This window comes from Taudactylus pleione, unplaced genomic scaffold (assembly GCF_031769625.1).
Source record: "Taudactylus pleione unplaced genomic scaffold, aTauple2 ptg000370l, whole genome shotgun sequence".
Taxonomy (NCBI): domain Eukaryota; kingdom Metazoa; phylum Chordata; class Amphibia; order Anura; family Myobatrachidae; genus Taudactylus; species Taudactylus pleione.
The window spans coordinates 5,702,993-5,730,511 of NW_028284771.1; the positions used below are offsets into that span (position 1 = coordinate 5,702,993).

Sequence of the window (27,519 nt, forward strand, 5' to 3'; positions counted from 1 at the left end):
AAGCTTCCCCCTCCCTCATAAGCCTTCCCTTTTCCCCTAGCTCCTCAGTTATCTTACTAACTAAACTAAAGGAAGAAAACAGGGAAGAAAAAAAAAAAAAAAACAATATAAACCAGTGAGAGAACTCAGTGTACCCTAGATGGACTCCGAAGAATTGATTTTAGCGAGTACAAGAAAAACCTCTTTCATCTTACCTGGGGAACATGGATGCCAGGACTTCCCTAAGCAAGCCTCAAGAGGGGCTGGGGGATCACGCACAGGCCTGGCACAAAACCTTACAAGCAAAGATTGCAGCCTTGGTCACTAAAGTGTGGAAACAATAAAGTTTGGTAAACGTGTGTGCCGAGGACCAGCTGGCTGCCCTGCACAGGTATTCAACCGAGGCACCCTGCCACACCGCCCAAGAAGCACTCACAGCTTCAGTCGAATGAGCTCAAACTGGATTGGGAATAGACTCGCCCACGGCTACATAAGCCTGCTTGATGGTTGAAGCAATCCAGAGAGCTATGGAATTGCTTTGATGCTGGCCAATCTCTTCTATGAGCGTAATAAAAGCAGTAAGAGACAATCCATCATACGAATAGCAGCAGTCCTATCCACATATATCCGGAGTGCTCACCAAACCACCTTAGGAATAAAGGACGGCCGAGTGCAGAGAACCACCCGGTCCACATGAAAAATCAGAAGAGGAGAACTGGCTGACAATGCTGCCAACTCACAAATCCGACCAGCTGAGGAAATGGACAAAAGAAAAGCTACTTTCCAAGTTAGCCATCGTAATTCTACAGACTCTAGTGGCTCAAAAGGAGCCCATTGGAGAGCAGTCAAAACTAGATTGAGGTTGCAAGGAGTAACAGGAAGAACATAAGGCGGCTGGACAAGCAATAACCCTTGCTGGAAAGATGCCAGGTCCCTCTGAAAGAGTACAGACAAAGTCAAAACCTGACCATGCAGAGAAGAGACACGGAAGCCCTTGGACAATCCATTCTGTAGGAAAGAAAGCATACAAGGAAAGTGGATGGATGTAATATTTCCACACCCTATGGTAAATAAGTGAAGTGGACAGCTTACGTGCTTCGAGCAGTGATCACGAAATATACTATATAGCGCGTTTTTATGCGATACAGGAAATGAGGGACTCAGTTCTTAAAAATGACCAGGTCCCATAGCACCCGGTCTCGAATCCCTCTCTTGTGTGCTCGCTGCAGAGCAGCCAATCACTGCCGGCGGTGATTGGCTGGGGAGATGCTGCCGGCAGTGATTGGCTGCTGCATCGCACACACAGCGGGCGCAGCAGCCAATCACCACAGGCGGCGCCTTGTCCATTCACTGCTGGCAGCATTCACCAATCAATGCCGGCGGCGTCTCATAATCCAATCGCCGCCGGCTGTGTGTTCCACCTGACGTCCACGCTGCTCCTCCTGGAGCACAGATGCCGGGTCATGCTTCCTCCTACCTGACTTATCCCAGGGGTAGTGGATAGATCCCCTTCTAGGACTCGGATGTTGTAGAAGGACCCTGATGTCGTGAGATGGCTGTGTAGGCCGTATCACTTTTACTGGCAGCAGGTAAATGATATTTATATTTATTATAGTACCAAAAGAAATACTTCTGTAGCACCCACTAGTGCCCTGTTTGATTATATGGGGAGACTGACTTGTGTCCTATTATAATAATAGTGGAGTAAACTATTGTACCCTTTCTGCTCTCCTGTGTAGTCTCCTCTCCCACCCCTGTATCCCCTGTTCCCCCTCTGCTCTCCCGTGCACTTTGCTCTCCCACCCGTTCCTCTTTCCCCATTTCTGTACCCCTTCTGCTCTCCAGCTCCATTGTGCCCCCTGTTCTCTTCTCCCCATATCTGTACCTCTTCTGCTCTCCTATGTACTCTCTTCTCCCACCTGTGCCCCTCTCTCCCATGTCTGTACACCTTCTGCTCTCCCGTGTACTCTGGGCCTGATTCAGAGCCGCTCGTAAGCGGCCGCTTGTTCGTTCCGAGCGATGTTTGCCCAACTGCGCATGCGTACGGATCGTAATACGCATGCGCGAACCAGTCAGTGCGGCCGAAAATCGTTTGTTCGCTAAATAGCGAATGCCTGCTATTTTGAGTGACAGGAGGAGGCGTATGTGGGTGGTAACAGGGGAAGGTGCTTGAAAACAGGGAGTGGAGATCCGAACGCAGGCGTGCTTAAAGGTCAAAACGGGCGTTTTATGGGTGTGCATAACAGCAGCGTCATTGACCACGTCACTGGGTTATTTTATAGTCAGAACTGCTCGCAAGATTGCGGTAGGAAAAACCAACCACAAGAATAGCGAGCAGTTCATACGCTGGTCGATGTATTCGATTAATCTAATAAATAGCGGACATGACGTAGGATGCGAGCGGCCAGGGGGCGTAGTTATCCAAAAAACGACCGCAAGTTTTGTTCGCTCGTTCAGACATAGAGGCGTGAACAGACCGCAAAGAGCAAACGGGTCATTTGAATAGCTACCCCTTTTTTCTGAACGAACGACCACAAATAGCGTCCGGCTCTGAATCAGGCCCTCTGTCCTCCCACCTCTGTGCCCAGTTTCCCTCTCCCCATGTCTGTCCCCCTTCTGCTCTCTTGTGTACTCTCCCACCCCTGTTCCCTTCTCCCCATGTCATTCTTAGTGCAACATATGCGCTATAGCACATTTTTATTCGCTACAGGCAGTGAGGCATAAATTGTGATAGGACCCAGACACTGTGGAGTAGGACCCAAATTTTTTTAAAGTGAGGGGTCTGTGGGACCCACTTTTTTTCGATCAGTGAGATCACTATTAGAGCATAGTATGGATGACAGCTGCGGAAAATCCCTTGGACCTCAAGTGACTGGTTTCAAGTGCCACGCTGTTAAATCCAACCAAGGAAAATTGGGATGGAAAAACTGACCCTGAGAAACTAGATCATCCCGCAGCCACTACGGCAGTTCGACCGCCAGATAGAAGGTTTAAGTACCACGCCCTCCACTGCCAGTCTGGTGATATGAGAAGAACATGAGCCTTTTCTCATTTGATCTGTCTAATCACATGCAGTGGCATGGTAAAGTGTGAGAAAAAATACCCTAAGCGTTAAGACCATTTGGCTGTCAGAGCATCCACTAGGGTTGCCTATGGATCCATGGGCCATGCCCCATACATGGAAGCTTTCTTTTTAGCCAGAATGCCATAAGATCTATGTCGGACAGACCCCATCTCTCCACAATCTGATATAACATGTCCTGGTGTAAGGACCACGCCACTGAGTGAATCCTGTGTCGACTGAGAAAATCGGATTCCCAGTTGTCCTCCCCCAGAATATAAATGGCCGATATGGGAGGTACAAACCGTTCTGACCATCTGAAGCTTCAAGCAGTCTCAGACATAGCTGGATGACTCTTGGTTCCTCCCGGTTGGCTGATGTATGCCACAGCCGTGGCATTGTCTGATTGAATCTGTGTCTGAACATGAACACGCCAAATTGCCTGTAGATTGGGTGTGTAGAGCCACCAAACCAGGGATTGCTGCACCTGTATGACAGGGAAAACAACTTCCAATCCAGACAAGGATCCAACTTTTCCCAATGCTAAAGAATATGATGCTGAAGGGACCTGAAGTGGAAGCATGAGAGAGGAACTACCTGGAATGCAGCGACCATCTTTCCAAGAAGCTGCATACAGAGCAGTATGGGCACCCAGCGAAGAAATAATAGGGAACATACGAGAGAAAGCAATGCCCTGATTTTGTCTGCTGGAAGCAAAAAACACATCGACATGAAATGTCAAAGAGAAGGCCCAGAAAAACTATTCTCTGGAACCAGATTGGACTTGGTCAGGTTGAGGATCAAACAGTAGAGTTCCAGGGTTCACATAACCTGTAAGTGAGCGCTGAGTAGATCTGAGGTTGGTACTTTGATCAACAGGTCGTCTAGGTAAAGAATGACCATAATTCCTTGATGACGTAATATAGTGACCATAGGTGCAATGATTTTGGCAAATACTCTGGGAGTGGTAGAAAGTCTGAAGGGCAAGGCCAGAAACTGAGAGTTAAGGGAATCCACTGCAAACTAAAGGAGTTTGTGGTCTAGTTCCCATTTCAGAATGTGCAGATAAGCATCTTTGATATCGAGGGACGCAAGGAATTCCCCCTACCATGGCAGCAATTACGAAGAGCAAAGACTCCAGTTTAAGCTTCCGCACTTTTAGATGCAAATTGAGCCCTTTCAAGTTTATAATGGGGTGAAAAGAACTGTCCGGCTTTTGTACAAGAAAAAGAATAGAAACCCAACCTGCAATGATGTGCAGGGACTGGAATCACAACACCCAAGGCCAGATTAGAGTGAATTTCACCCATCAGCGCCTTTCTCCTGTGCTCTTCACGAGCAAGAGGAGTTACAAAGTATTGATGGGGCAAAGGGCTCTCTAGATCCTGGATGTAATATCTGGAAAGAACCCCTCTGACCTAAAAGTCCGTGATCGGACAGAACCAAACGTCCGGAAGGAACAAAAGGTGGGCCCCCACACAGGTAGGTTCGGGACTACATGAAAAGTGTCATATGGAGGATTTGTCACCCCTGCAGTTGCCCCGACAGCAGAGCCCCATGCCATACGCCCACTGAATTGACCCGAACTGTGGGCGGAGGCTGGAACAGACTAGACAAGCGATAGAGCTGAAACCTAGGACTACTAGGGTGGAATGGAAGGATTGGGGGGAATATGGACTCATATCGCCTGTCGTCTGAGCAAATGATACCCTCAAGTTCTGGCCCAAGAATAAGGAATATCCCACAAAAGGAACTGCCTCCAAAATCTTCTTAGACTCGTTATTAGCCTGCTAAGAGCGCAACCAGAGCGTACTTCTGGCCGAGATGGATAAGGCAATATACCTGAAAGGAGAGAAATTACATCCAAGGACATATCCCAGGCCACCACCAAAAAATGGACACAGGGTAGTAGTACCTGTCAGTTATAATAAATCTTTAAGTAAGGATTCACACTTACGACCTACAGAATCCTTGAGAGCAGCAGTAGTTTTTGGAAGAACCGTGGCCTTGGCTGAACGGGCCAGCAGAGCATCCACTGCTGTAGGTACCTCCCACATTGTCATATCCTTATTAGAAAGTGGTAAGTAAACTTAAAACCTGCTGGAAGTTTAAAGCACTTATCTGGTTTAAGCCAAGCTTCACCCAAGATGTTTGCAAAATGTGTAAAAAAAAAAAAAGGAAAGGTCAAAACCTTTCTCTTTCTCTTAAATAATCCCAATGGAGCTGTCAAGGAAGAGGGCTCCTCTTCCTCAATGTTCAAGGTCTGGCGGATGGCCTGAAAAAGCTCAATGACTCCCAGGCTAAAAGGAGTATCGTCTTCCCAACTTGAATGGTCCACCCAGCAGTGATCGGATTCCTCCCCTTCCTCCACAGAGGATCCCTCGGAATCCAGTTCCCCAGGTAAAATGCATACTCTGTGGAAGCGGTTTACTATGGAAGAGTTTACAGGTACCAGTAAATATGGTTCATATGACCGCTTCCAATAAGGATCAGACCCTGAAAAATCTATCCATTAATCAAACAGCACCCATGCACCAGGACCTCCACAGTGCCAGTTCCTGCCCCATACCCAAGTTAGCTGTGGCGGCCTTTAAGCATAGGCCACAGCATCCGGGAAACAAAGCAATATGGGAGGACTTAAATAACTAGTATAAGGTACGAGAACACACATTAGGGTATTAGTTAGGCTGGTGACAATCTTCCGGTGCCCGGAGCAGGATACAGCAGAGGGAGACAGGTGCCGGATATCGATGCTGTCCTAATGCCTGCACCTCTAAGGGAATGCAGGCTCCTAACACAGGGGTAAAAAAAGGAAGGCTAGAAATAAACAAAAGCCCTATTGTATGTGTGCCTCTCCTGCAGCCAGTAAAAAAAATAACTGATGAGCTAGGGGAAGTGGGAAGGTTTATGAAGGAGGGGAGAATTTTAACTTCTAATCTTAACTATTTAGTGTCTACTCCTCTGCCTTGAAATCCAGCTGCAGTTTTCCCCAGATAAGATGAAAGAGGAATTATTGTCAACATTTTGACCATGTCAACATTTCAGTGTTGACATGACAATTATATCGATATTCTCATTTCGACATTATGAATGTGATGGTGACACTCAATCACCAGAAGATATTTCCCAAAATATAAATTTAATATAAATGTTTAATTTTTACCTAAAGACAAATTCCTCCCAAGTACTTTTGAGTGTAATAATAATACCTAGAGCAGTTTTTATGATACTTGAGATTAGAAGCTACCGAGTAGAACGATAGCCACATACTCAAAATTGGGCAATTGTCTCCATACTACCCATGTAGAAAATAATAATCCAGTTGAAAACATTTATACTAATTTACTAATTTCACTAGGTTGTGAAATAAGTCAGAGCAAAGTCCAGTTTCCCTTCTTCACTTGCTGAGTTTCATTAATCTTTGTAGAAAAACTCAGTACAGATGATACTTTTGCAAGTGTTTATAGTCCAAGTTCGATAATTAATACGTTCAGTGTCAGTCTGTAACACACTAAATTAACCAGAGAGATGAATAAATCTCTAGAGTCACAACCATCCACAGTATAATCACTGCATGGTAAAAGCAAATGTACTCTGGTGGATAGGAACCTTGAATGATAGTGTGTATATACTGTATCCTTAGAGAGGCAGAATACACAGTACAAATTAGATTTTGTTATTACATTTTAATGCTTTAGCTTGAGCTACAAAAATATCCACTGAAACCAACAAACAGAATATAAATTTCAAAATGAATATGAATTACCTGGTTGTCCTAGTTTGGGAGGTTTAACCTTAAGGACTTGATTCTTGTTCTTTTTCCTTCCACTTACAGCCGACCTCTGGTTCATTGTCTGAAGTATGAAATATTCCAACTAAAGATAAAAACATGAAATAATAATAAATAGTTTGGAGCCATGGTCCATATTGTACTTGAAACACCTGAAAAATCAACTCCATTTCTATAAACAAATCTTTATTGCAGCCTTATGAGCACAACGTTTCATACAATTGCATTCAGAGAAGATCCCATTGATACATCAGCAAATAAGTCACAGAAACATCATGCCACTGATGTTATTTAATAAGCATTTTAATCATAGATCATCTAGTGTAAAAACGTCAAACAATTGTTTTGTAATGTACAGCCACTTTCTCTTTAAATTAAACCACACAGGATAACGATAATATAAGAAACATCAGTCAAGGGGTTCACTGTACAAAAAGCCTACTTGCAAGTCCTACCACAAAAGGGGCTGCAGTCACCGATTCCCACAGAGCGTTATTCCAGTCTCTCAGCCACATTGCTCACTCTTCTAATGGTGGGGCAAGGATCAAATCACCCTGCTTTTGTCAAACCCAAAAAGTAACAAAGCCCATGGAGACTTGGGGGAGGATTTACTATCTGGTGGTGGAGACAACTACCAGATTTACTAAAGACAAAACCATTTAGTAAATTATTCCCAATGGATTACATTGGACCAAGAAAAGAGCCTCACTGTTCTTCTGGTCTTGATCTGATGTAATCCTATATAACAGATGGCCAGCAAATCAGGAAGGTCTCACATCTCTGTGGAGGCCAGTTAAATTCTTTAACACCAAACGCAGCAAATAATTTTTTGACGGACCTCCCTTTGTGCACAGGGAATTACTCAAACTCTTGCCGGCAAATATGAAGCACACAATTATCTAGGAATACAAGACCTCATTCAGAGTCGGTCGTTGCGGCCGCACGGTCGTAAGGGAAAAGGAGCCGGATATGCAAATGATGCACTCGCAAGTTGCGTCGTTAAGATCGGATCGTTAGCTGGACGACCAAGGGGAAAATGTGGCCGTAAGACAAAAAATACGCCCCCTTCTCGTACGCATTACACGTCATCTCCGGGCATATAAGGATTAATCGAGACCATCGGGAACCATCGGAACTGGTCGTAGAGCTTAAGGTTGACCATACCCTCTCTTAAGCTCTACGATCAAGTCAGTGTAAAAACCTCCCATGTCATGTGTGCTATGACACTGCTTTGTTAATTATGCACTCCCATAAAATGCCGTTTGCAAAGTCAGGCACGCCTGCATTCGGATCTCCACTCCCCCGTTCACAAGCACCTTCCCCTGTTACCACCCACAAACGCCTCATCCTGTCACTCAAACTAACGACCTGGCCAAGTTCAAGGAGAGAGATATTTCCAATCGTAACAGCTAGTTTGCGTACGCGCATTGCAAATTTTACGCATGTGCAGTTTAGCGAACATCGGTGGCGTACGACCGTGCGGCCGCAACGACCGACTCTGAATGAGGTCCACATTGTATGTGGCAGCACAGGAGTTTTTAACTCCAGTCTTCACGTAGCCCAAACGGGTCATGTTTTGTGGAGTTCTTTAATCATGCATAGGGGTGTTAATCTATTTTGCTGGGTCAGTAATTATCCCAACTGCTTCCACTGAGAAATCCTCAAAACATGACCTGTCAGGAAAACTTGATGAGTACCACCCATGTAACATTATGCTTCCCTTCACTAAAAACTAAGGCTGGGTACAAATTAGGTGATGTGTTGGGTGATATGTCATTTTGAGGAAAATTGGATGACATATCGTCCACATCGCATAGTGTGTACGCTCAATTGCGCATTCACGTGCGTCGTTCATCGCATCTTCACATCTAATGTGCTGCACGTCAAATGGGAAGATGTCATGAACGAAGTGGTCTGGTGCACGTATGTATGCTCAACCGGTAGATCACCAGATACATTGGTCCAATCTTGCCTCTGAAGACATCACCAGTGGTCTACACAATGATTGCATAGTGTGTACTCTCTAAATCGTGTGTTTTTGAATGAAGGGAAATTGGAACAACCCTTGCTCTTTTGTACATAATTTTGATGTGTACCTAGCCTAACAGACCTACGACAAACAGTTGGCAGTACAAATTTGGGCAGAATGCTCTCTCTTGGCAGCCACCAAATAGATATTGGTCCATTAGCTTTCCAGATGGTGAAGCGAGATTCATCACTCCAGAGAACGAGGTTCTACTGCTACGGAGTCCAATGGCAGCGTGCTTTACGCCACTCCCGCCGACATTAGGCTTTGTGTAAGGTAATTTGATGCTTATGTGTGGCTGCTCAGCCATGGATAACCCAATCCATGAAGCTCACAGTCTGTGCTTCCAGAGAATGTTTGGAACTCTGTAGGCTGTTGCAACCAAGGACAGATTATTTTTACGCGCTTCAGCACCTATTCTTTGAGCTTGTTTTGCCTGGAATCCTAGACTATTCCACTAAAAATCACAGCACTTACAGATGACCAAGGGAACAAGCCTGACAAATTAACTAAGTTGGAAAGGTGGCATCCTATTAAAGCTTAGTCAACATCAGGGAGGCATGTAGAGATGTTGGAGTACGTTATGTGCAGGAGCTATGAAATAAATGTGGGAGCATGAATGAGGTTTTAGTGGCATGTGGAGGAGTTTTGGAGCAAGTTTCCTGGGAGGGGGGGACTATTTCATTGTACTGTGCCCCCACAACTACAGCTGGCATCCCTGTATAATAGTGCCATGTTGAAAGTCATTGAGCTCTTTAATATGACCAATTCTACTGCTGATGTTTGACTATGGAGCTACATGGCTGCCTTGATTTTATGCACCTGTTAGCAAACGGTGTGGTTGAAAGGGCCAAGCACACTAATTGTGCTAGGCATACATTGTCAGATAGAAGGTCTGTCAGACCAATATTTTATCTGCCTGAAACTCATCAGATATGTGGCCATACACTAATATATTTCACAGTGTATGGTCCATGACATCTACTTTCTTTCCCTGGGAAGAAAACATTTTTCTGTGCCTTCCCTGTGAAGGGACAGGGGAAATGTCGGGAGATTGCATCTGACAGTATATGCGCTGCTGCAGACAGACAACCAATGATCGGATCAGTTGGACATGTTGGAAGAATTTTCATGCTTGACTGTCCGGTAATCACTGATCGGTCGCGGCCATACACTATGCAATTATCAGCCCGATCCGCTAATAATCAGCAGATTGGGCCGATATTTGCATAATGTATTACTGGCTTAAGAATAGGTTCTCACATATTTGGCAATGTACTGTAGTTTATATATAAAATATATAAAAAGCAGGGTTCTAGACTTTTGCTGTGTTATCCTGGCCTTCTCATAAATCTGTCCAGGTAGTTGCTTTACAGTATAATATCCATTTATCTAAAATTAACGTGGCCATATAATTGGTATGTAGAGAATAGTCAACTCTGTAAACAGACAGGAAAACTAGTAAGTGTCCAGGATGACATGGTGATTATACTCCCTTTTAAGGTGGTATAAATTATTTACATTGCAGATTTTTTAGTCAGCTTCTTAATGCTAATCCAAGGACAATAAAACCCCAAAGTCTGTACATTTTTTATGTCCTATGAGACAGTAAATGTTCTGTTTCACTCTGATTTTTAACTGTAGCTTTGTAGAAAGTAAGGTTTCATGGAGTATTTCTTACAACTTCCACCAATATTTAAACAAATAATCTACAGTTCTTACACAATGGGTCAATTCCTGATCTATGCAAAAAGTATATGTATTGGGTAGCAAAGATATGATGTCCATCATGCTTGTTATGACATCAATGGCCTAAGGGCCTGATTCAGACCCGCTCGCTAGCAAGCGGCCGCTCCTTGCAGATGATGTTCACTATTGTGCGCATGCGTGTAGTTCACAGTGCGCGTGCACAAACTAGTACGAGCGATCGGAATGTACTCGCTTGCCATGCAAAGACAGCCCAGTGGAATGAGTGACAGGAGAGTCCGTTTGTGGGTGGTAACATGGGCAGGCCAGTAGTAACGGGGGAGTAGAGTTGCGGACGCAGGCGTGCCAGAGTATTTCAACGCCATTTCTGGGGCGTGCATAATTAACAGGCAGCGTCATAGTACACGTCACATGGTTGAATAATACACTGAAGTAAGCGCTGCGGTCAGATCCGATGGAACCCGATGTACCGATGGTTGTATAAACTTCCTAGAGATGATGTACGCTAGTGGGCGGCTAAAGACAGGCTGGTGGGCGTCTAAGCACAAACTGATCGCTCGCTAAGCCACAGTGGGCGTGCTTATGTCTTGCCGTTTGAGTGGCTGTCTTGACATCGCTTAGCTGAATTTCCATACGCTGGGAGCGAGCGGCCGCATCTAGAGAGCGGGTCTGAATCAGGCCCTAAGTCCACAATATACATTGATGATGTTAAGCAGGTCGTTCAGTTACACTGACCCCAATAACAGCAGCATCCCTGAAGCAGCTGCTAGCAATCACAGTAAACTGACTGGTACACATTGAATATAATCCAAAGAACCATCAGGATTTCCATTCATTGTTATGTCATGGTGGTTTCTGTGTATTAAACAACCTTGATTTCTTGTATAGGGAAGACACAGCCATGTCCGTGAACATTAAACCATTATGTTTTCATTGCTTGTCAAAGTATCGTTGATTAGCAGTGGAAGAGTAACAGATTATAATGTGAACCCGCTGAAGCTACCCCACAATGTATCAAACCACATGACTTCCTTTCCTTTATCTCTGCACTTAACTTGGGGAATGTAAATCTAACTGCACATAGGCCATTCTTTTCAAAGACAGTGTGTAGACAACACTCAACACTAATGAAAATACAAGCCAACAAACATGTAGATTTTTCTTTTTTTGAGGGGGGAGGGGCATCTTTTCATAAAAGAAGTTCGACTCACTCCCCCTAAGTGTCACCAGCACTAGTGCTCATAGCTTAAGCTGGTGTCTCCAGCCCAACATGTGCTGGTAGTGGCTTTTACAAGAGGGGCCACCAAATTTGCCCCCACCTTCCTAGGCTGACCACACTATGTAGGGTGGGGGACATTTTTTTTTTTAACATTTATTTTTATATTTATTTACAACACGGTAACTGGTCATCAAGCCAGCCAGATGGATCTCTATTGTTTTACCATTTTAACTTTGAAGTTTTCAGAATATTTGAAATTTGCAGTCTATTATACCTGGTGACTAGTACCTTTAATATTGTAAAATTGGGTTAGCGACTTGCATCAACGCGTTTTGAATCTTGCATTTCTGGTAAATCTGATTTAATTCTCACCCTTTTTACATTAAGTGAATTGCAAAACAGAAATGCACTATTACGTTCTCCCCTTTGAGTTAATCACTAGGTGCTCCAGTTTACTTCCACAGGTACTGGTAGGTTATTTGGATCCTGATAACATGGAGATATGATATGATATGATATGATAGAGAGAGAGACTCTGTTCAGAACTTCTATTCATGCAGGGAGATCTGTCAATCTCGTTAACGATTCCTAGCAGATTGTGCAGTGTGTATGCTCTACTAAACGACCAGGTGATATGGTTACATTATATAGTTAACGATCTAACCACCAACCATGCAAGATCTAGCGTTTGGTCTTTTGTTAGATTGCACAGTGTGTATGCACTAGATCGTTTGTCCGGGAGTTCAAGGGAAATCACTGACGACATTGCATCGTTTGCAAGTCATCTAGTGTGTACCTAGCTTAAGAATGGCACATTGAAGCCATCAAAATGAAATGAATATCCCCCCAAATTCCCAGGAACTGATGTGATTAGGTATTCTCTGTACTTCGCTGCATAATATGATTGGAGCTGTATAAGTAATCAATAATATTTAAGTGGTGTGCATAGGGCTGCCTATGGGCATGGGACTGTAGTGGGAACGAGGCAGTAGTTTGGACACAGGGCTGTTTTATATGTGGGGTGCATGGGATTAAATATAGTGGGCATTGTGCTATTTTTGTGTGGTGTCCCAAAAGTATGCCCTCCTCATACATAAAAAGCTGGACATCACTATAATAAAGGGAAACAAAACTTTGTCCTATTCCCTATTCCGTTGGTTCCCAAACTTTTTTAACTCACGGCACCCTAGAGTATCAGCATTGTTTTCACGGCACCAATAAGTTTAAGTTTGTTATTGAGAAATTCAGAAAAAAAATGTAGTACAATAGTAAACTGAAGTAAATGGTCATCCTTATGTTCAGTTATGAGGTGGTGGACAGGTTTGTGCTTCTGTTTGTCCACATATTTACATTACATTGACCTTAAATTATTTGATTTGGTGCTAGACCACCAACCTGAGGCACCCCTGCAAGTGTCCCAAGGCACCCCAGGATGCCATGACACACAGTTTGGGAACCACTGCCCTATTCACTTTAGTTGAGAATAGTTACTTACTGACGTGTTTTTTTTGTCATGTTTATCATGCAGATTTGTTTTGCAACAATGTTCCACAATTTAATCTGGTTATTCTTTTATTGAAATCTTATGAGTTGTACTGCATGAATAGGACACGGGGTACTCCGTAAAATACAGTACACCTAATTCAATTACCACTTACAAATAAAAGCATAACACATAGAAATAGTGTAGGACTGGCTGGATAAACATAAACAACTAAAACAATTCATCTGGTTTTGGTCTTAGCATATATTAAGTGTGCCCAAAGTTATTAGAGTTTTAAAAACAGAGCACTGGGAAATAGGCTAAGAAGCAGCGCCGGATTAAGGTCCTTGGGGGCCCCTGGGCAACAAATTTGTGGGGGACCCTATCACTAAAAGTTGTATGTGCAAAATATATATTAATACACATATGTGCATATATATGTGTATGTACGTTATATATATACATACATACATACACACACACACACCCAGGGCTACCAACCTTGTGTATAATATATATATATATATATATATATATATATATAGAAAGAAGGAAAGAAGGAAGGAAAGAAGGAAAGAAGGAAAGAAGGAAAGAAGGAAAGAAAGAAAGAAAGAAAGAAAGAAAGAAAGAAAGAAAGAAAGAAAGAAAGAAAGAAAGAAAGAAAGAAAGAAAGAAAGAAAGAAAGAAAGAAAGAAAGAAAGAAAGGCTGGTTTTGGATATAAATAAATATATAATTATTTAAATAAATAAACACACACATACATACATACATACATACACACACACACACACACACACACACACACACACACAGTGCTGCTTACCTCTCCTGGTATCAGAGGCAGCAGCAGAAACCATTGCGATTCACGGATCATTGAAAAGGGGACAGGGCCAAATGCAGGGGGCGGGGCTTAATTGCGGGCCACGGAAGTCTGCTCCATCAAAAGAAAAAAAAAATGTTCATCTGGGCCCTGGATATGTGGTCAAATGCCGGGGACAGTGTGTGGGGGCCCCGTGAGAACCGCCCCTGTCGCCCTGCATATAATCCGGCCCTGCTGAGAAGTTTTCACAATCATATGCCTGTCCACCTTCTGTAATGGGTAAGTGTAGCAGCTAACTTCAGACGTCCAATGGGAGACTGAGATGATGCAAACAAGTAAGATTTTTATTCCAGGCTTGAAATGGCAGAGTCAGTGTAATGACGCCGTACATAAGGCAAACACAGTTCAGGAACAATAATACAGCTTACATGAGACAGCAGTTCAAACGAGCAGAGTATTCCCAGCACAGTCATGGTTCAGATTGTCCAGCATAGAGAGAGCTGCTGAAGGTACAACCTCTCTCTCTTACCTTTTTACTTACTAAAATTACCAAGTTTTTATACCTTAGCTCAGAGGTTCCCAAAGTCCGCCATTACAGTCCACGTTTTAGGGATATCCATGCTTGAGCACAGGTGACTTTATTAGTACCTCAATCCATTTGATTTAACCATCTGGACTCAAGCTTGGATATCCCTAAAACGTGGACTGTAATGGCAGACTTTGGGAACCTCTGCCTTAGCTGGTCTTAATTGAAACAAGGGTGTGGCTCTTCCCTGGCTACAGGGAGGTTAACCCTTTCCTCAGAATGTGAGAGAGCCACTCTGTCACAGCAGGACTCCTTTGTTATATGGGTACTAAGGGCCTGATTCATTGCCATATCGCTATTGTGATCGCAGCTACGAATACGCACGCAGACCCGCTGCAAAAATATGCTAATGAATGCTATCACAATGCCGTCACACAGCCAACATAGAGACGCCCACTACCGCCATCTCACATCCGTAATACTTTGCAGTCCTGCGTATTACATCAGCCCCTCACACACAATTACAACAGGTCTGACCTTACTCAGAATTTCTAACCTTGTCGCATGCAGCAAGTACTTAAGCTGCATATGCAGTCACAGTGACTAATTTATGCGCACTCGTGCAACGGAGTTCAAATGGGCAGACACACTTGCGTTTCTACAACCACCTCCCAGTCATCACCCCCAAATGTTGACTACCTGTCAGTCACTCTGCGATAGCTTACCGTGCTCGTAGTGCGATCGCAGTGTAGCTGTCGCAGACTGCAATGCATACGCAATACGCAACAATTATCCGACTGTGTATGCTGTTGCAGTGGCGATCCGTAATGAATCCGACCCTCAGTACGGATCACAATTGCAATCACATCTGCGTAATTGCACGCAACTCAGCTGTGAAAGTATGCTAACACCTGCCACAGCTCAGCCAGCATAAAGACGCCCACTGCTGCTTTCTCGCATCCGTCCAGCCGCGTACTTCTGCGTAAACATCAGTACCATCGAAGCACATTGGTCTGTCACGCACATTTACAGCAGGTCTGTCCTGTCGCAGGGATTGCAAGTCTCGTTGAACGTAGTGAGTACTCAAGGTGCGTATGCCATCACAGTGGCAAGTTTATGCACACCCATGAAACGGCGTTCAAAACGGACAGACACGCCAGCGTCTCGCCGACCACTCCCCCGTCACCACCCCCAAACACTAATAGGAATCCATCGCAGAGTGAGTGACAGGCTATGTGTGTGCTCACAGCGCACACGCAATGTGGTGCATGCTCAACGGCTAGCAATCACTGGGTCTGCGTAAGTAGTTGCAATTGCTAACGCTGCTGAATCAGGCCCCAAGTTCCTGTCTGAGCTGCATGTAAGGACGGATGGTGAGAACACAGTTCTTTTAAGAAATTATTTACAGATACTGAACTGCGTTACAAATGTAGATGTTCAGGAAGTAAAATGATTAAATATAGCAATATTGACATAACTATCCCAGTCCTGACTGATAGGTATGAAAAGTGCGGGGACCATGGGCGTCGGAATGGGAGGGTGGGGGCAGCAAACATTTGAAAGGTGCCGCAGATGGTCGGGGGCTGTGCTTTATAGCAATAGGCTGCATAGCTCCTGCACCGCATGGAGGAGGAGATGTAATGTGTGGTCTTTAAGTTAAAAGACTGCACACGTGTGGTGCAGGGGCCGTACAGCCTATTGCTATAAAGCACAGCCCCTGACCGTTTGTGGTCGCCTCTTCAGTCCCTGCACGCCCGGCCCCAGCAACAGGTAAGGGAAAGGGAAGCAGAGGAGGGGAAGGGGTGGTGCATGGGCATCGAAACTATTTTATGTTGCCCACCCCCCCAAACATAAAATCGTTCCAAAGCCCCTGGTGGGGATCAGCTGATCGGCCCAATGATTGTATAGGTGTGTGTGCAGGAGCCGAAAGCGTTTAGCCGAAAAAACGCTTTCAAGTGCTCCTGCAACAGTCGAGTCAGGAGGTCGTATCTTATGAGCTGCTTAAAAATCGAGATGCCCAACTTCCCGATCCCCTAAAAATAGCTCAGTGTGTCTGTGTACAGGTTGTACACTGATCACATTTATCTGATCTGCACAGTGTGTACCCTGCTTAAGGGAGAAGGTGTAAGGTGGTAGTGATTAAGTGTAATGAATGTAAATGACAGCAACCTCACACAGAGACACATGTCAGGACCGGCTGACACGTCTATACTGTCAATAACACACACACGTGGTCTCAGAATATAACACATTGCTGTCACTTACAACTCCTTGGCCTCAGCCTTTATAATGTTTTATCTAGTTGGATAAATCATAAAATGTTTATAACACTTGTGCTGTTAATCTGTATTGTGAACACTAACTAACAAGTGCTATAAAAGTTTATAATACAATGAAGGGAAGTGACTGAATTGACCTCACTTCTGCAGTTACTGTTCGATTGAGTAAATCTTTACCTGCCCACTGACCCCGATTAGTTGATTACAATCTGAAGCATTCAGCAGTGCAGTCTGCAACACTTGAGGGTGACCTAGGAGTCTAGCGTGGGCACTCTTAATAATATAATAACTATAATGACGCCTGTGACAGTAACATTAAATTCTATTTCTGAACATCCTCCTCCAAGGCTACACAAGGATAAGTGCTACCTATTGCATATTGGTCTAGCCAGATTGCAGAGGTTATTGGTGGGTTGTATGATCCAGTCACACAGGAATGTTGGCCCGGAATCAGGAGGATGTGAAAGTGACGAAAGAGAAAATATGTAAAGCTATGTGTGAACTCTTAAGATGGAATGTAATTGGGTAAGCTAGCATGTGGAGGTTATGTGGATGGTTCTGGAATTTGATAAGCTTGTCTGAGGCGGTGAGTTTTCAGGGAACGCTTGGTTTAGAGACTAGAGAAAAGTTTGATTGTGGAAGGGAGGGCATTCCAGAGTGGGCGCAGCCTGAAAAAAGTTCTGTAACCGTGACGGGGAGCAAGTAATGATTATGGATAAGAGACGCAGATCTTGTGCAGAATGGATGGATCGAGCTGGGATATATTTTGAGAGAAGGGAAGAGATGTATATTGGTATAGTTTGGTTAATAGCCTTATGTGTAATGTAACACGACCGTATTAGGGGTCCCTCTCCTGTGGTAGATGGACTCCCTCTTCACACACACGGCAGCCGGAAAAATAGTACACCAGTCTGGGGTCTTGTACTAGCTGGTCGGTACCAGTCTTTATTGTGCAACATAAAAGGAAAACAAAACATAAAAAGTAAACGATAGCCTGCCTGGGCGCTAACTAGACAAGAGGTTCCCTCTCTAAAGAAATATAGTGGGGCCTACTGCCTCCACTATCAACACAAGAGTATGCACAAGACTTACTGGTAGTTTTCACCCAGTGTTTCTGAGCCAGCCAGTCTGCTTGCTCTCCCAGGTATGAGACACTAGCTTACAATCACACATACTGTAGCCTATAACAGCCAGTTCCAGGTGCAGACCCTAATGAGCCTGCTAACAGGCCAAAACCCAGAGTGCCTGTGGATGGAGCCCTCCCTCTCCTCACATCCACACCCCCAGGTCCCAAACCGGCTTTTCAAAAAGCCGACACTCAAATCTACTTCACTGCAGACTTTTCTCCTGGGGGTTTTTAGAATGCATAGGTCAAAAACCTAGGACAAATGTATCTATCACTGACCACTTTACCAGTGTTCCTATCACAGTAAGTAAAAGTATTTTATATCGAATTTGGTAATAGATCCTTGCCCCCTATATGTGATGTGTTTGTTGAGTGCATAAATAATTTGATAGCCAAGCTGGGTCTGAATCCGGCAGGAAACTATACTTTTATACCTTCGGTGGAACAGAGGGCCAAATTCAGACCCGCTCGCAAGCTGGTCGATGGCCGGGCAGTGCTCATGCTCCGCGTGCGCACTGCGCGTGTGTGCGGGCCCCAGAGCAAGCGATAAATCACTCGCTCCGGGGCTTGCAACAAAACAGAGCGGCTGTCGATGTTGATCGACAGCTCACCCCGTTTGGTAGGTGGGGAGGGGGGGTGGTTCCCGAAGGAAAGCCTGCCGTTTGGGGGCGGCCCTACTGACATCAAGAGTGATGTCAGTAGTTGACCTTCCTGCTCTATTAGAGCAGGAAGTTCACTGGAGCTTGCGGGAACGAGACCCTACCACAAGGGTCTCGTCGCAAGCTCGATGGTCGTGACCATCACCTGGCCAGTCGCAAAAGCTGTGGGTGGTCACACACAGCTTAGCGAGCGGCCGGGAGGCCGGCTCCACAAAAAAAAAAAAAAACCCTGATTCAGAGCGATGGCTCTGAAAGAGCGTCCGGATCTGAATCAGGACCAGTGTCTTTTCAAAAGCAATATCCCTGCTGGGGGAAAATTCCCCACAAGCTTCATCTCTTATTGCTGTGATTAACAGCGATAAGAAGATTTTTAGCAGGGCAAAAATTTGTAAACTGGTAACAAAAAAAAACAGGAAAAAAAAGTCTTTAGAAAAACATAGATAGAGGATAAATGGAGCATTGCCATATTTTCCATCCTCCTGGGCACTGCCTGAGGAAAGTAGGAAAAAGCTTATAGGTGTTTAAAAAAAAATATATATATATATGGCTGGGTGAAGCCTCCGTAAAATAACACAAACAACACATTTTGCAATGAGAAAGATATATTGCCTAGGTGGAAACATATCCTATCTTCATAAAAATAATACATTTTCAGAATAAAGCTAAATGTGAAACATCAGCACAACAATAAAAGATAAAAGCAGAAAACTTCACTTCAAAGAGATCTCACAACCGTCATTAATTGCAATCTAACTCATGTTCATTATGTGACGCACATTGGGCCTGATTCATTACGGATCCCAACTGCGACAGCGTATGCAGATTGGCCGATGATGCATACTGCGCATGCGTTTGCATCACAGTGGCGTGCGAAAGTTAGCATTGCAATCACTTATGCAGATATGAAGCCTTCGCAGAGTGAGTGACGGGAGGACAGCGTTTGGGGGTGATGACGTGGGAGTGGTCGGGGACACGCAGGCATGCCAGTCCGTTTGAACGTGGTTATTTGGCGTGCATAAATTAGCCACTGCAACGGCATACGCATCTTGTGTAATCACTATGTGCGACAATTTCTGAGTAAGGTCAGACCTGCTGTAATTGTGCGTGAGGGGCCGATGTTACCGATGTATATGCAGGACTGCAAGATATTACAGATGTGAGATAGTGGTAGTGGGCGTCTCTATGCCGGCTGTGTAATGGCTTTGCGATTGCAGTCATTAGCATATTTTCGCAGCAGACATGCGTGCGTAATCGCAGCTAGTGAATCAGGCCCATTATTACTATAAATACTAAGATGCCATCAAGGGCCTGATTCAGAGGTGCCAGTGCTGCATCTTTGGTCGCAGCGGATCTAGGAAGTAATGCTTACGCAGCTGGATGCACCATTTGTATAAAGACGCCCACTGCCAGCTTCTAAGACCGGCTATATCCAAAGATACAGCATCTGATTGCAATCGGCAACATTGGGCCGGCCATCAGACATCTAGGCAACACTGTGGTTGCTAAGGATTGCCCGCCTCAACTAAACTGCCAGGGCAAGTGTTTCTGCATGTGAAGACGCAGCCACTGACCTAGTCATGCCTCAAAAACGGGGCACCCGTTTCTTCAATGCTCCCTGTCCCCACCTCCCAGGCTGTTAATCAAGCGTTGTCAGCTGCCGCACTGTGTCCGATGTCGCAAGACCAGATCTGCACATGCATGGATCTTAAAACATCAGTCAGTTGCGACTGAAATCGCCACAACTTCCCGGTCTGAACCAGGCCCCAAATGTGTGCATTACCTAACAATCACGTCTAATTATTATCATACATAGCCAATGAGCTGGACACAACATATTCCTTATATTGACTCTGACAACAGTAACATGTAGTAATGATATCATGATCCAATAGCACATGCTTTCCACTATAGACACCTGAGCAACCAAAACAGGAAATATTTATCATAAATGCATAATCCATGCACTTACCAGTCCTCCAAAGTATTTCACCACGTAGAAGTCATTCAGAGCATGGAGTTCTAGGTAAGTACCTCCTATGTCCTTGGCAAGTTGAATCCCTTCCAAAGCAGTGACAGAAACCTCACTGTCTGATGTGCACATAGGACAAGTGCAGGGTGGACCATCTAAAAATAAATGACGTTTACCAACTCCATAATTGCATAGTTGTGTTTGTCTATCAGTCTCTTAGATCACTGATGCATAGGCAGAGTGGCTGAATCAGGCATATGCTGCGTTCACACTTGGGCAGCACTGAAACAATGTGTTCTTTTATATACAGAGAGTGATTGAACATGGCTTACAATGTAACAATAGTCTCCTGGGAACAAGTTTGATATGTAAAGCTTTTATGTGTCCTCACAACGGGCCTGATTCAGAGGCGGTCGTGAATACCGTCGCAATTGCAATCTCGTGCGCAGCAGATGTGTGAAAATATACAAATGTCGCACCCGCAAGGCCTTTTATGGAGATGCCCACCTAAGGAGTCTCCGATCCATCACTTGAGACCTACTGTTGTAGAAACTGTGAGGTTTCAATAGGTATACCAGCGGATTATGAAATAGAGGTTAGTCCACAGAGCCCTTAACCAGGTTTATTGGTAACATCGTCAAACACACAAACTGATAACAGGCGGCAGCCACAACAGCAGTAATGCAGGTTACAGTGGTCTCACCTAAGGAGCTATGTAATGCACATGCGTGCAGTACTGTGACACGCTTACATATTGGCGTGCAGCTCAGGTAGGAGGGAGCACCCCCGGCTGACTCCGGGTCCTAGTGCCCAGAGTGTATTGCAGAGGAGAAGGAGACAGCACAAAAGTGCAAGCTCCTCTCCAACAAGACCCTGGAGCCTTTGAAACTACGAATGGGATTGCGACACTCCTATGTTTGTCAACACTCCCTCCTCCCCGTTGCCGCCCACAAACGTTCTCTGCCTGTCAGTCACTTTGCAAATACTAACTGCGACGGCTGTCACAGGACCATCGTGGCACATGTGACTTATGCGCAAAAGAAAAACAATAGCCCATTTGCGAAAACATCTGCATTGCGACATTCTCTGAATAAGGTCCAATATCCCCTTTTGTCCCAACTAGGGCCTTCCAGTTAATACTTATTTTACCATACTTAAATTGGCTATCCTCCCAAAGTAATAATAATAATAAAGATATGTTTGTACACTGTTTGACCTAGCAATAAAAAGTCAGCAAGGTGTGGATTTTATCGCCGGAAGAGACTGGATTTCTCAGTTCTCTTTTAAGAATTATACAAACCTTCCAGCACAAATTTTCACAAATCCTCACATCAATACTATTATTGTCTATTATATATATATATATATATATATATATATATATATATATACACATACACAAATATTGACTATATAGTAACATTGATTCGCTGATTCAGAGTTGTACGCAAACTCGATGGATGTTTAATAACCGGAACATGCACAGGTTCTGTACTGCGCATGTGCCGATCACTTACTACGAGATTGCCTGCAGTGCCCGCTTGGGGGCAGGGCGGGGGTGGCAACTTGGTCCGTTTTACAAAACAGAGGCATATTGCCTCCATTTTGTAGGCGCGTTGAGGTCAGGGTCTGCGTTTTCAGACGTAGATTTTCTGGCCCCCGGCTGAGCAGTTCCAGTAGTCAGTCTAATTAAGCTTAGGCTTACTCGGATCGCCTATGCTGCATCTTCGGAGATACCTGCTGCGGTCCCTCCTTCATACATACGGGGGATACTTAGTATTTGAGGTAAACCCCCAATTTTACCTAAAATACTCTTTGATAAATGGGCCCCCAAGTATTTTAGTGAGATGCAGAGTTCCACTTAATAGTACATACTGTGTGTTATCTGGCCCTCTGTGTGTGTTTTTGAATGAGTCTTGGAGGGATCAGTTTATTACCAGCTCATTTACAGCTTTAGTACTGTTACGATTATAAAAAGAAAGTAAAAACGTACACTATGCATAGAAAGACATATGGGGCAATTTACTTGATTGCATTAACGATTTGACCGATTCGGAAGCATCGGAACGACACATTATTAAAATCATCCAGTGTGTATGCACTACATTGTGCAGTGCGCGCTCCCGTAGGGTCATCAGCCGCATCGTCTGATCTTTGTACATGCAGTCAAATCAGGCGATGCGGCTAACGATCCCATGCAGCACTATGTGACGGGGACCAGCATATCAGGTGGTCGGGCACTGGATCACCCAGTGTCTACGGACCGCCAGATATGTCAGCCCGTCAGCAGGAGGGGGTCGTGGGTAGCATTGCTGGGTACACACGTCGTTTCCTGGCCATATGTGATGGCTGGTTAGTGTGACTCTATGGGGCATATTCACTAAAGGTCAATTTTAATCGATTTAGAAATCGATTGCAATTGATGTTTTGTTTCTGGGGCTAAATCACTAACTCACAACTTTTGATTTAGTTTTTTTTTTAAGTATTAGTAGATGTGTGATGTAGCCCCAGAAACAAAACATCAATTAAAATCGACCTTTAGTAAATATACCCCTATGGGTCACTTAGCCGGCCGATGGTATCGCAGATGATCCGATGACGCGTCCTAGGAAGCAGCTTGGACCAGTAATGCAGGACGCCTGCTGCTACATTACCATATTACAGCTATTGTTGCTAATATGTTGAATCAGGGCCTCTGTACGCAATTGTGAATGGCATAGTACACTTGGGTTGATGCGTTCCCAGTGTGGGATTTCTGGACTATTCGCGTATGCACACTACCAAACATTACTCCACTGCGGGAACATCAGAATAGCGGCCATCTCTGAATCAGGCCCTCAGTTTGAAGTAGATTGACTCCTTTACTCTCTCAGCATTGGAACACTGCCCCTGTCACATACATCCCTGCCTGCACTTACACTTTCATATGAAGAGACAGGTCACGGTCTCATCCAAGAACCAAGATCAGCACAATAGGATCAAGAAAATACCATTCTGCATTAAATGGATGAAAAATGTATACAATAGAAGCTAATTAGCATTAAGAAAGAAGGGTTAAACATTCAGTCCCCCAGTTCACAATAAATCAAGCATAATAAATTTTTAAAAAATAATAAAAAAAAGACAAAATATTTACAGTATTTAAACTAACCTAGTGATAAAGACAAAAAAAAATCATCATTATCATTGTCCAGCAAAGAGCAATAAAGAGATGAATAAAATTAGCCAAGGATTAAAAAAAAGTTTTCTTGGAAAGTGCTCTGTAAAGTGGCTGGGGACTGTGGGCTTCATCCATAGGGGTGGGGTGGCTTCGGTCAGCTCTGCTTCATTTCTGTGTATGGTTTGGGTACGGGATACTGGCGGTCAGAATACCGATGGAGGCATCCCGAAGGTTAGAATCCCGACCCAATTAGGTAAAATGTCCTAACCCACCTTTCCTGCAGCCTAACCCTAACCCTCCCCCCCTGGAGCCTAACCCTAAACGCAACTTAACCCTGACTCTCCCCTTAGTGGCTAACCCTAACCCTCGCCCTAACCCTAATACTTACCGCCGGGATTCCGATAGTCGGGATTCCGGCACAGGTATTGTGAGCGACAGCATCCGGACTGCCGGGATGGTAACTACATCCCCTGTGTATATGTAATAACTAAACAAGAAACTCTACGCCACAAACATTAGATCATAGAGCAAACTATGTGAATGGTACAGAGGTCTATACTAATTCCATACTCTTAAAGTACAGTAGGGGTTCTATACATTATCACAAAATGCTAGCCTGAAAGACAGATTTGGGTGCAAAGGAGAAAAAGGATAGGTTGGGAGGGGGAGTTACCTAAATCAAGTAAGCAAAAAAAAACAAAACTATGAATTAAGTCAAACAAGGATTATCACATTGTCTATATCTATGACTCCATGGTGTAAATGTAATAGTCTGTGTGTTGCAGGCAGCCGCAAGATGTCGATTTAGCCACTAGATTTAAACTGTTGCAAATGCCTTCAACTCGCAAGCTATTAGATTTACCCCCCGGACTCCAGGAGTTTGGCAACTTGGAATAAAGAGAAATACAGGACATGCAGTACGTCCACTATTTCATAGGTTGCACTTACTGCTCTCATACAGTCAGGTGTATAAATATTAGGATATTGACAGAATTTTCATATTTTGGCCTCCATTCACCACCACAATGGCTTTGAAATTAAACAAACAAGATGTGCTTTAACTGCAGCATTTTATTTTAATTTGAGGGTAATTACATCCAAATCAGGTGAACGGTGTAGGAATTACAACGGTTTCTATATGTGCCTCCCACTTTTTAAGGGGCCAAAAGTAATGGGACAAACTAAACAATCCTAAATCTAACTTTAACTTTTTAATACTTTGTTGCAAATCCTTTGCAGGCAATTACAGCCTGAAGTCTGGAACGCATAGACATCACCAGACGCTGGGTTTCATCCCTGGTGATGCTCTGCCAGGCCTCTACTGCAAATGTCTTCAGTTCCTGCTTGTTCTTGGGGCATTTTCCCTTCAGTTTTGTCTTCATCAAGTGAAATGCATGCTCAATCGGATTCAGGTCAGGGGATTGACTTGGCCATTGCATAACATTCCACTTTTTAGCCTTAAAAAACTCTTTGGTTGCTTTTGCAGTATGCTTCGGGCCATTGTCCATCTGCACTGTGAAGCGCCGTCCAATGAGTTCTGAAGCATTTGACTGAATATGAGCATATAATATTGCTCAAAACACTTCAGAATTCATTCTGCTGTCTTTGTCAACAGTCACATCATCAATAAATACAAGGGAACCAGGTCCATTGGCAGCCATACATGCCCACGCTATGACACTACCACCACCATGCTTCACTGATGAGGTGGTATGTTTTGGATCATGACCAGTTCCTTTCCTTCTCCATACTCTTCTCTTCCCATCACTCTGGTACAAGTTAATCTTTGTCTCATCTGTCCATAGGATGTTGTTCCAGAACTGTAATGGCTTTTTTAGATGTTGTTTGGCAAACTCTAATCTGGTCTTCCTTTTTTTGTGGCTCACCAATGGTTTACATCTTGTGGTGAACCCTCTATATTCACTCTTGTGAAGTCTTCTCTTGATTGTTGACTTTGACACATATACACCTACCTCCTGGAGAGTGTTCTTGATTTGGCCAACTGTTGTGAAGGGGTTTTTCTTCACCAGGGAAATAATTCTTCTGTCGTCCACCACAGTTGTTTTCCGTGGTCTTCCGGGTCTTTTGGTGTTGCTGAGCTCTCCGGTGCGTTCTTTCTTTTTACGAATGTTCCAAACAGTTGATTTGGCCACACCTAAAGTTTTTGCTATCTCTCTGATGGGTTTGTTTTGATTTTTCAGTCTAATGATGGCTTGCTTCACTGATAGTGACAGCTCTTTGGATCTCATATTGAGTCGACAGCAACTGATTCCAAATGCAAATGTCACATCTAGAATCAACTCCAGACCTTTTACCTGCTTAATTGATAATGAAATAATGAGGGAATAGCCCACACCTGTCCATGAAATAGCTTTTGAGTTGACAGTCCCATTACTTTTGGCCCCTTAAAAAGTGTGAGGCACATATAGAAACCGTTGTAATTCCTACACTGTTCACCTGATTTGGATGTAATTACCCTCAAATTAAATCTGAAAGTCTGCAGTTAAAGCACATCTTGTTTGTTTCATTTCAAAGCCATTGTGGTGGTGAATAGAGGCCAAAATATGAAAATTCTGTAAAAGTCCCAATATTTATGCACCTGACTGTATGTTTGTGTGATCTCAGCCTGTGCTGGTCATATCCTAGGTAATATTTAGCAATATGAACTAGAGTATGGGGAGTCCTATCTCACCAGCCACTTACTGAGTATACAGCACATGCCAATGGAAGCAGGAATGTATAATAGAGTTTTAACAGTTTTGCGATTTACAGCCGGGCTCAGAAAACTGCAAATGAGACATTGTTGTTTGCTAAACATTAACCACACATACACTTTAGCCCAAAGGCTTTCAGATATATCTGTAGCCTTTTACAGTAGAATGGATGATAAATTATGCAAAACGGTATATAACAACATTTATTACTAGCTGTAATGTGCTGACTGGCTTTTATTTATGCCTTTTCTCGGTCTCCACTAACCAGCCAGCTCGCTCTTTACCCCCTGCTCTCTCCAATGATACTTTCTCACCACCTCTCTCCCTTTCCCTTGTCTCCCTCTTCCCCACCTCAACCTGCAACCCTGTTTCTCTCCCTCACCGCTCAATCTCTCTCTCTCACTCTCTCTCCTGTGCATCTCCGACAGTGGTGGAAGCGGCCAGAGGGCCTGATTCAGGTTGGTTTGCAAGGCTGCATTCGCACGCACCCCGCTCGCTGTGAAAATACACTAATGAATGCAATCGCACGGCAACCGCAGCTCTATACCAAGATGCCCATCACTGTATGAAGCCTGCCTACTTCCGATGACATACATCCGCAAGTCAGCGAAATCATCGGTAACATCGGAACCATCCGCACAGTTGTAGTCGACCTGACCCTACCACAGAAACTGCTAAACTTCCCATCGCCATCTTCTGCCAGCGTATGCTTTAGCAGGGGCTTAATGATGCACGCCTTTGTAACGGCATTTAAACACCCAGGCACGCCTGCGTTTCTCTGACTGACCACTCCCCGTCACCACCCTCAAACGGTCACTTCCTGTCAATCACTGTTTGAAGACTCTGCGTGCTCATTGCGATCGCTTCCCGATTGCTGTGGGCGGTTCGCGCACACGCACTGCGTCCTATACGCATGCAAAGAACGCAAACATCGGCTGGCTGCGTGCGAACGTAGCCTTGCGAACCAACCTGGATCAGGCCCAGAGTTCACACCATGAGG

At 44.3% G+C, this 27,519-nt stretch overlaps 1 protein-coding gene across 3 annotated transcripts in view; it reads right to left on the reverse strand.

Annotated features, from left to right (window-relative positions):
- RHOBTB3 (Rho related BTB domain containing 3) overlaps positions 1-27,519 on the reverse strand; it is an 82,377-nt gene that overhangs the window by 40,061 nt on the left and 14,797 nt on the right. For all 3 annotated transcript variants that reach the window (XM_088444632.1, XM_088444631.1, XM_088444633.1), the window contains exons 4-5: positions 20,646-20,800; positions 6,807-6,915 (exon numbers count right to left, since the gene is read on the reverse strand). In XM_088444632.1, the coding sequence (XP_088300758.1) occupies positions 6,807-6,915; positions 20,646-20,800 (264 nt within the window). The remainder of the gene's footprint in view (positions 1-6,806; positions 6,916-20,645; positions 20,801-27,519) is intronic.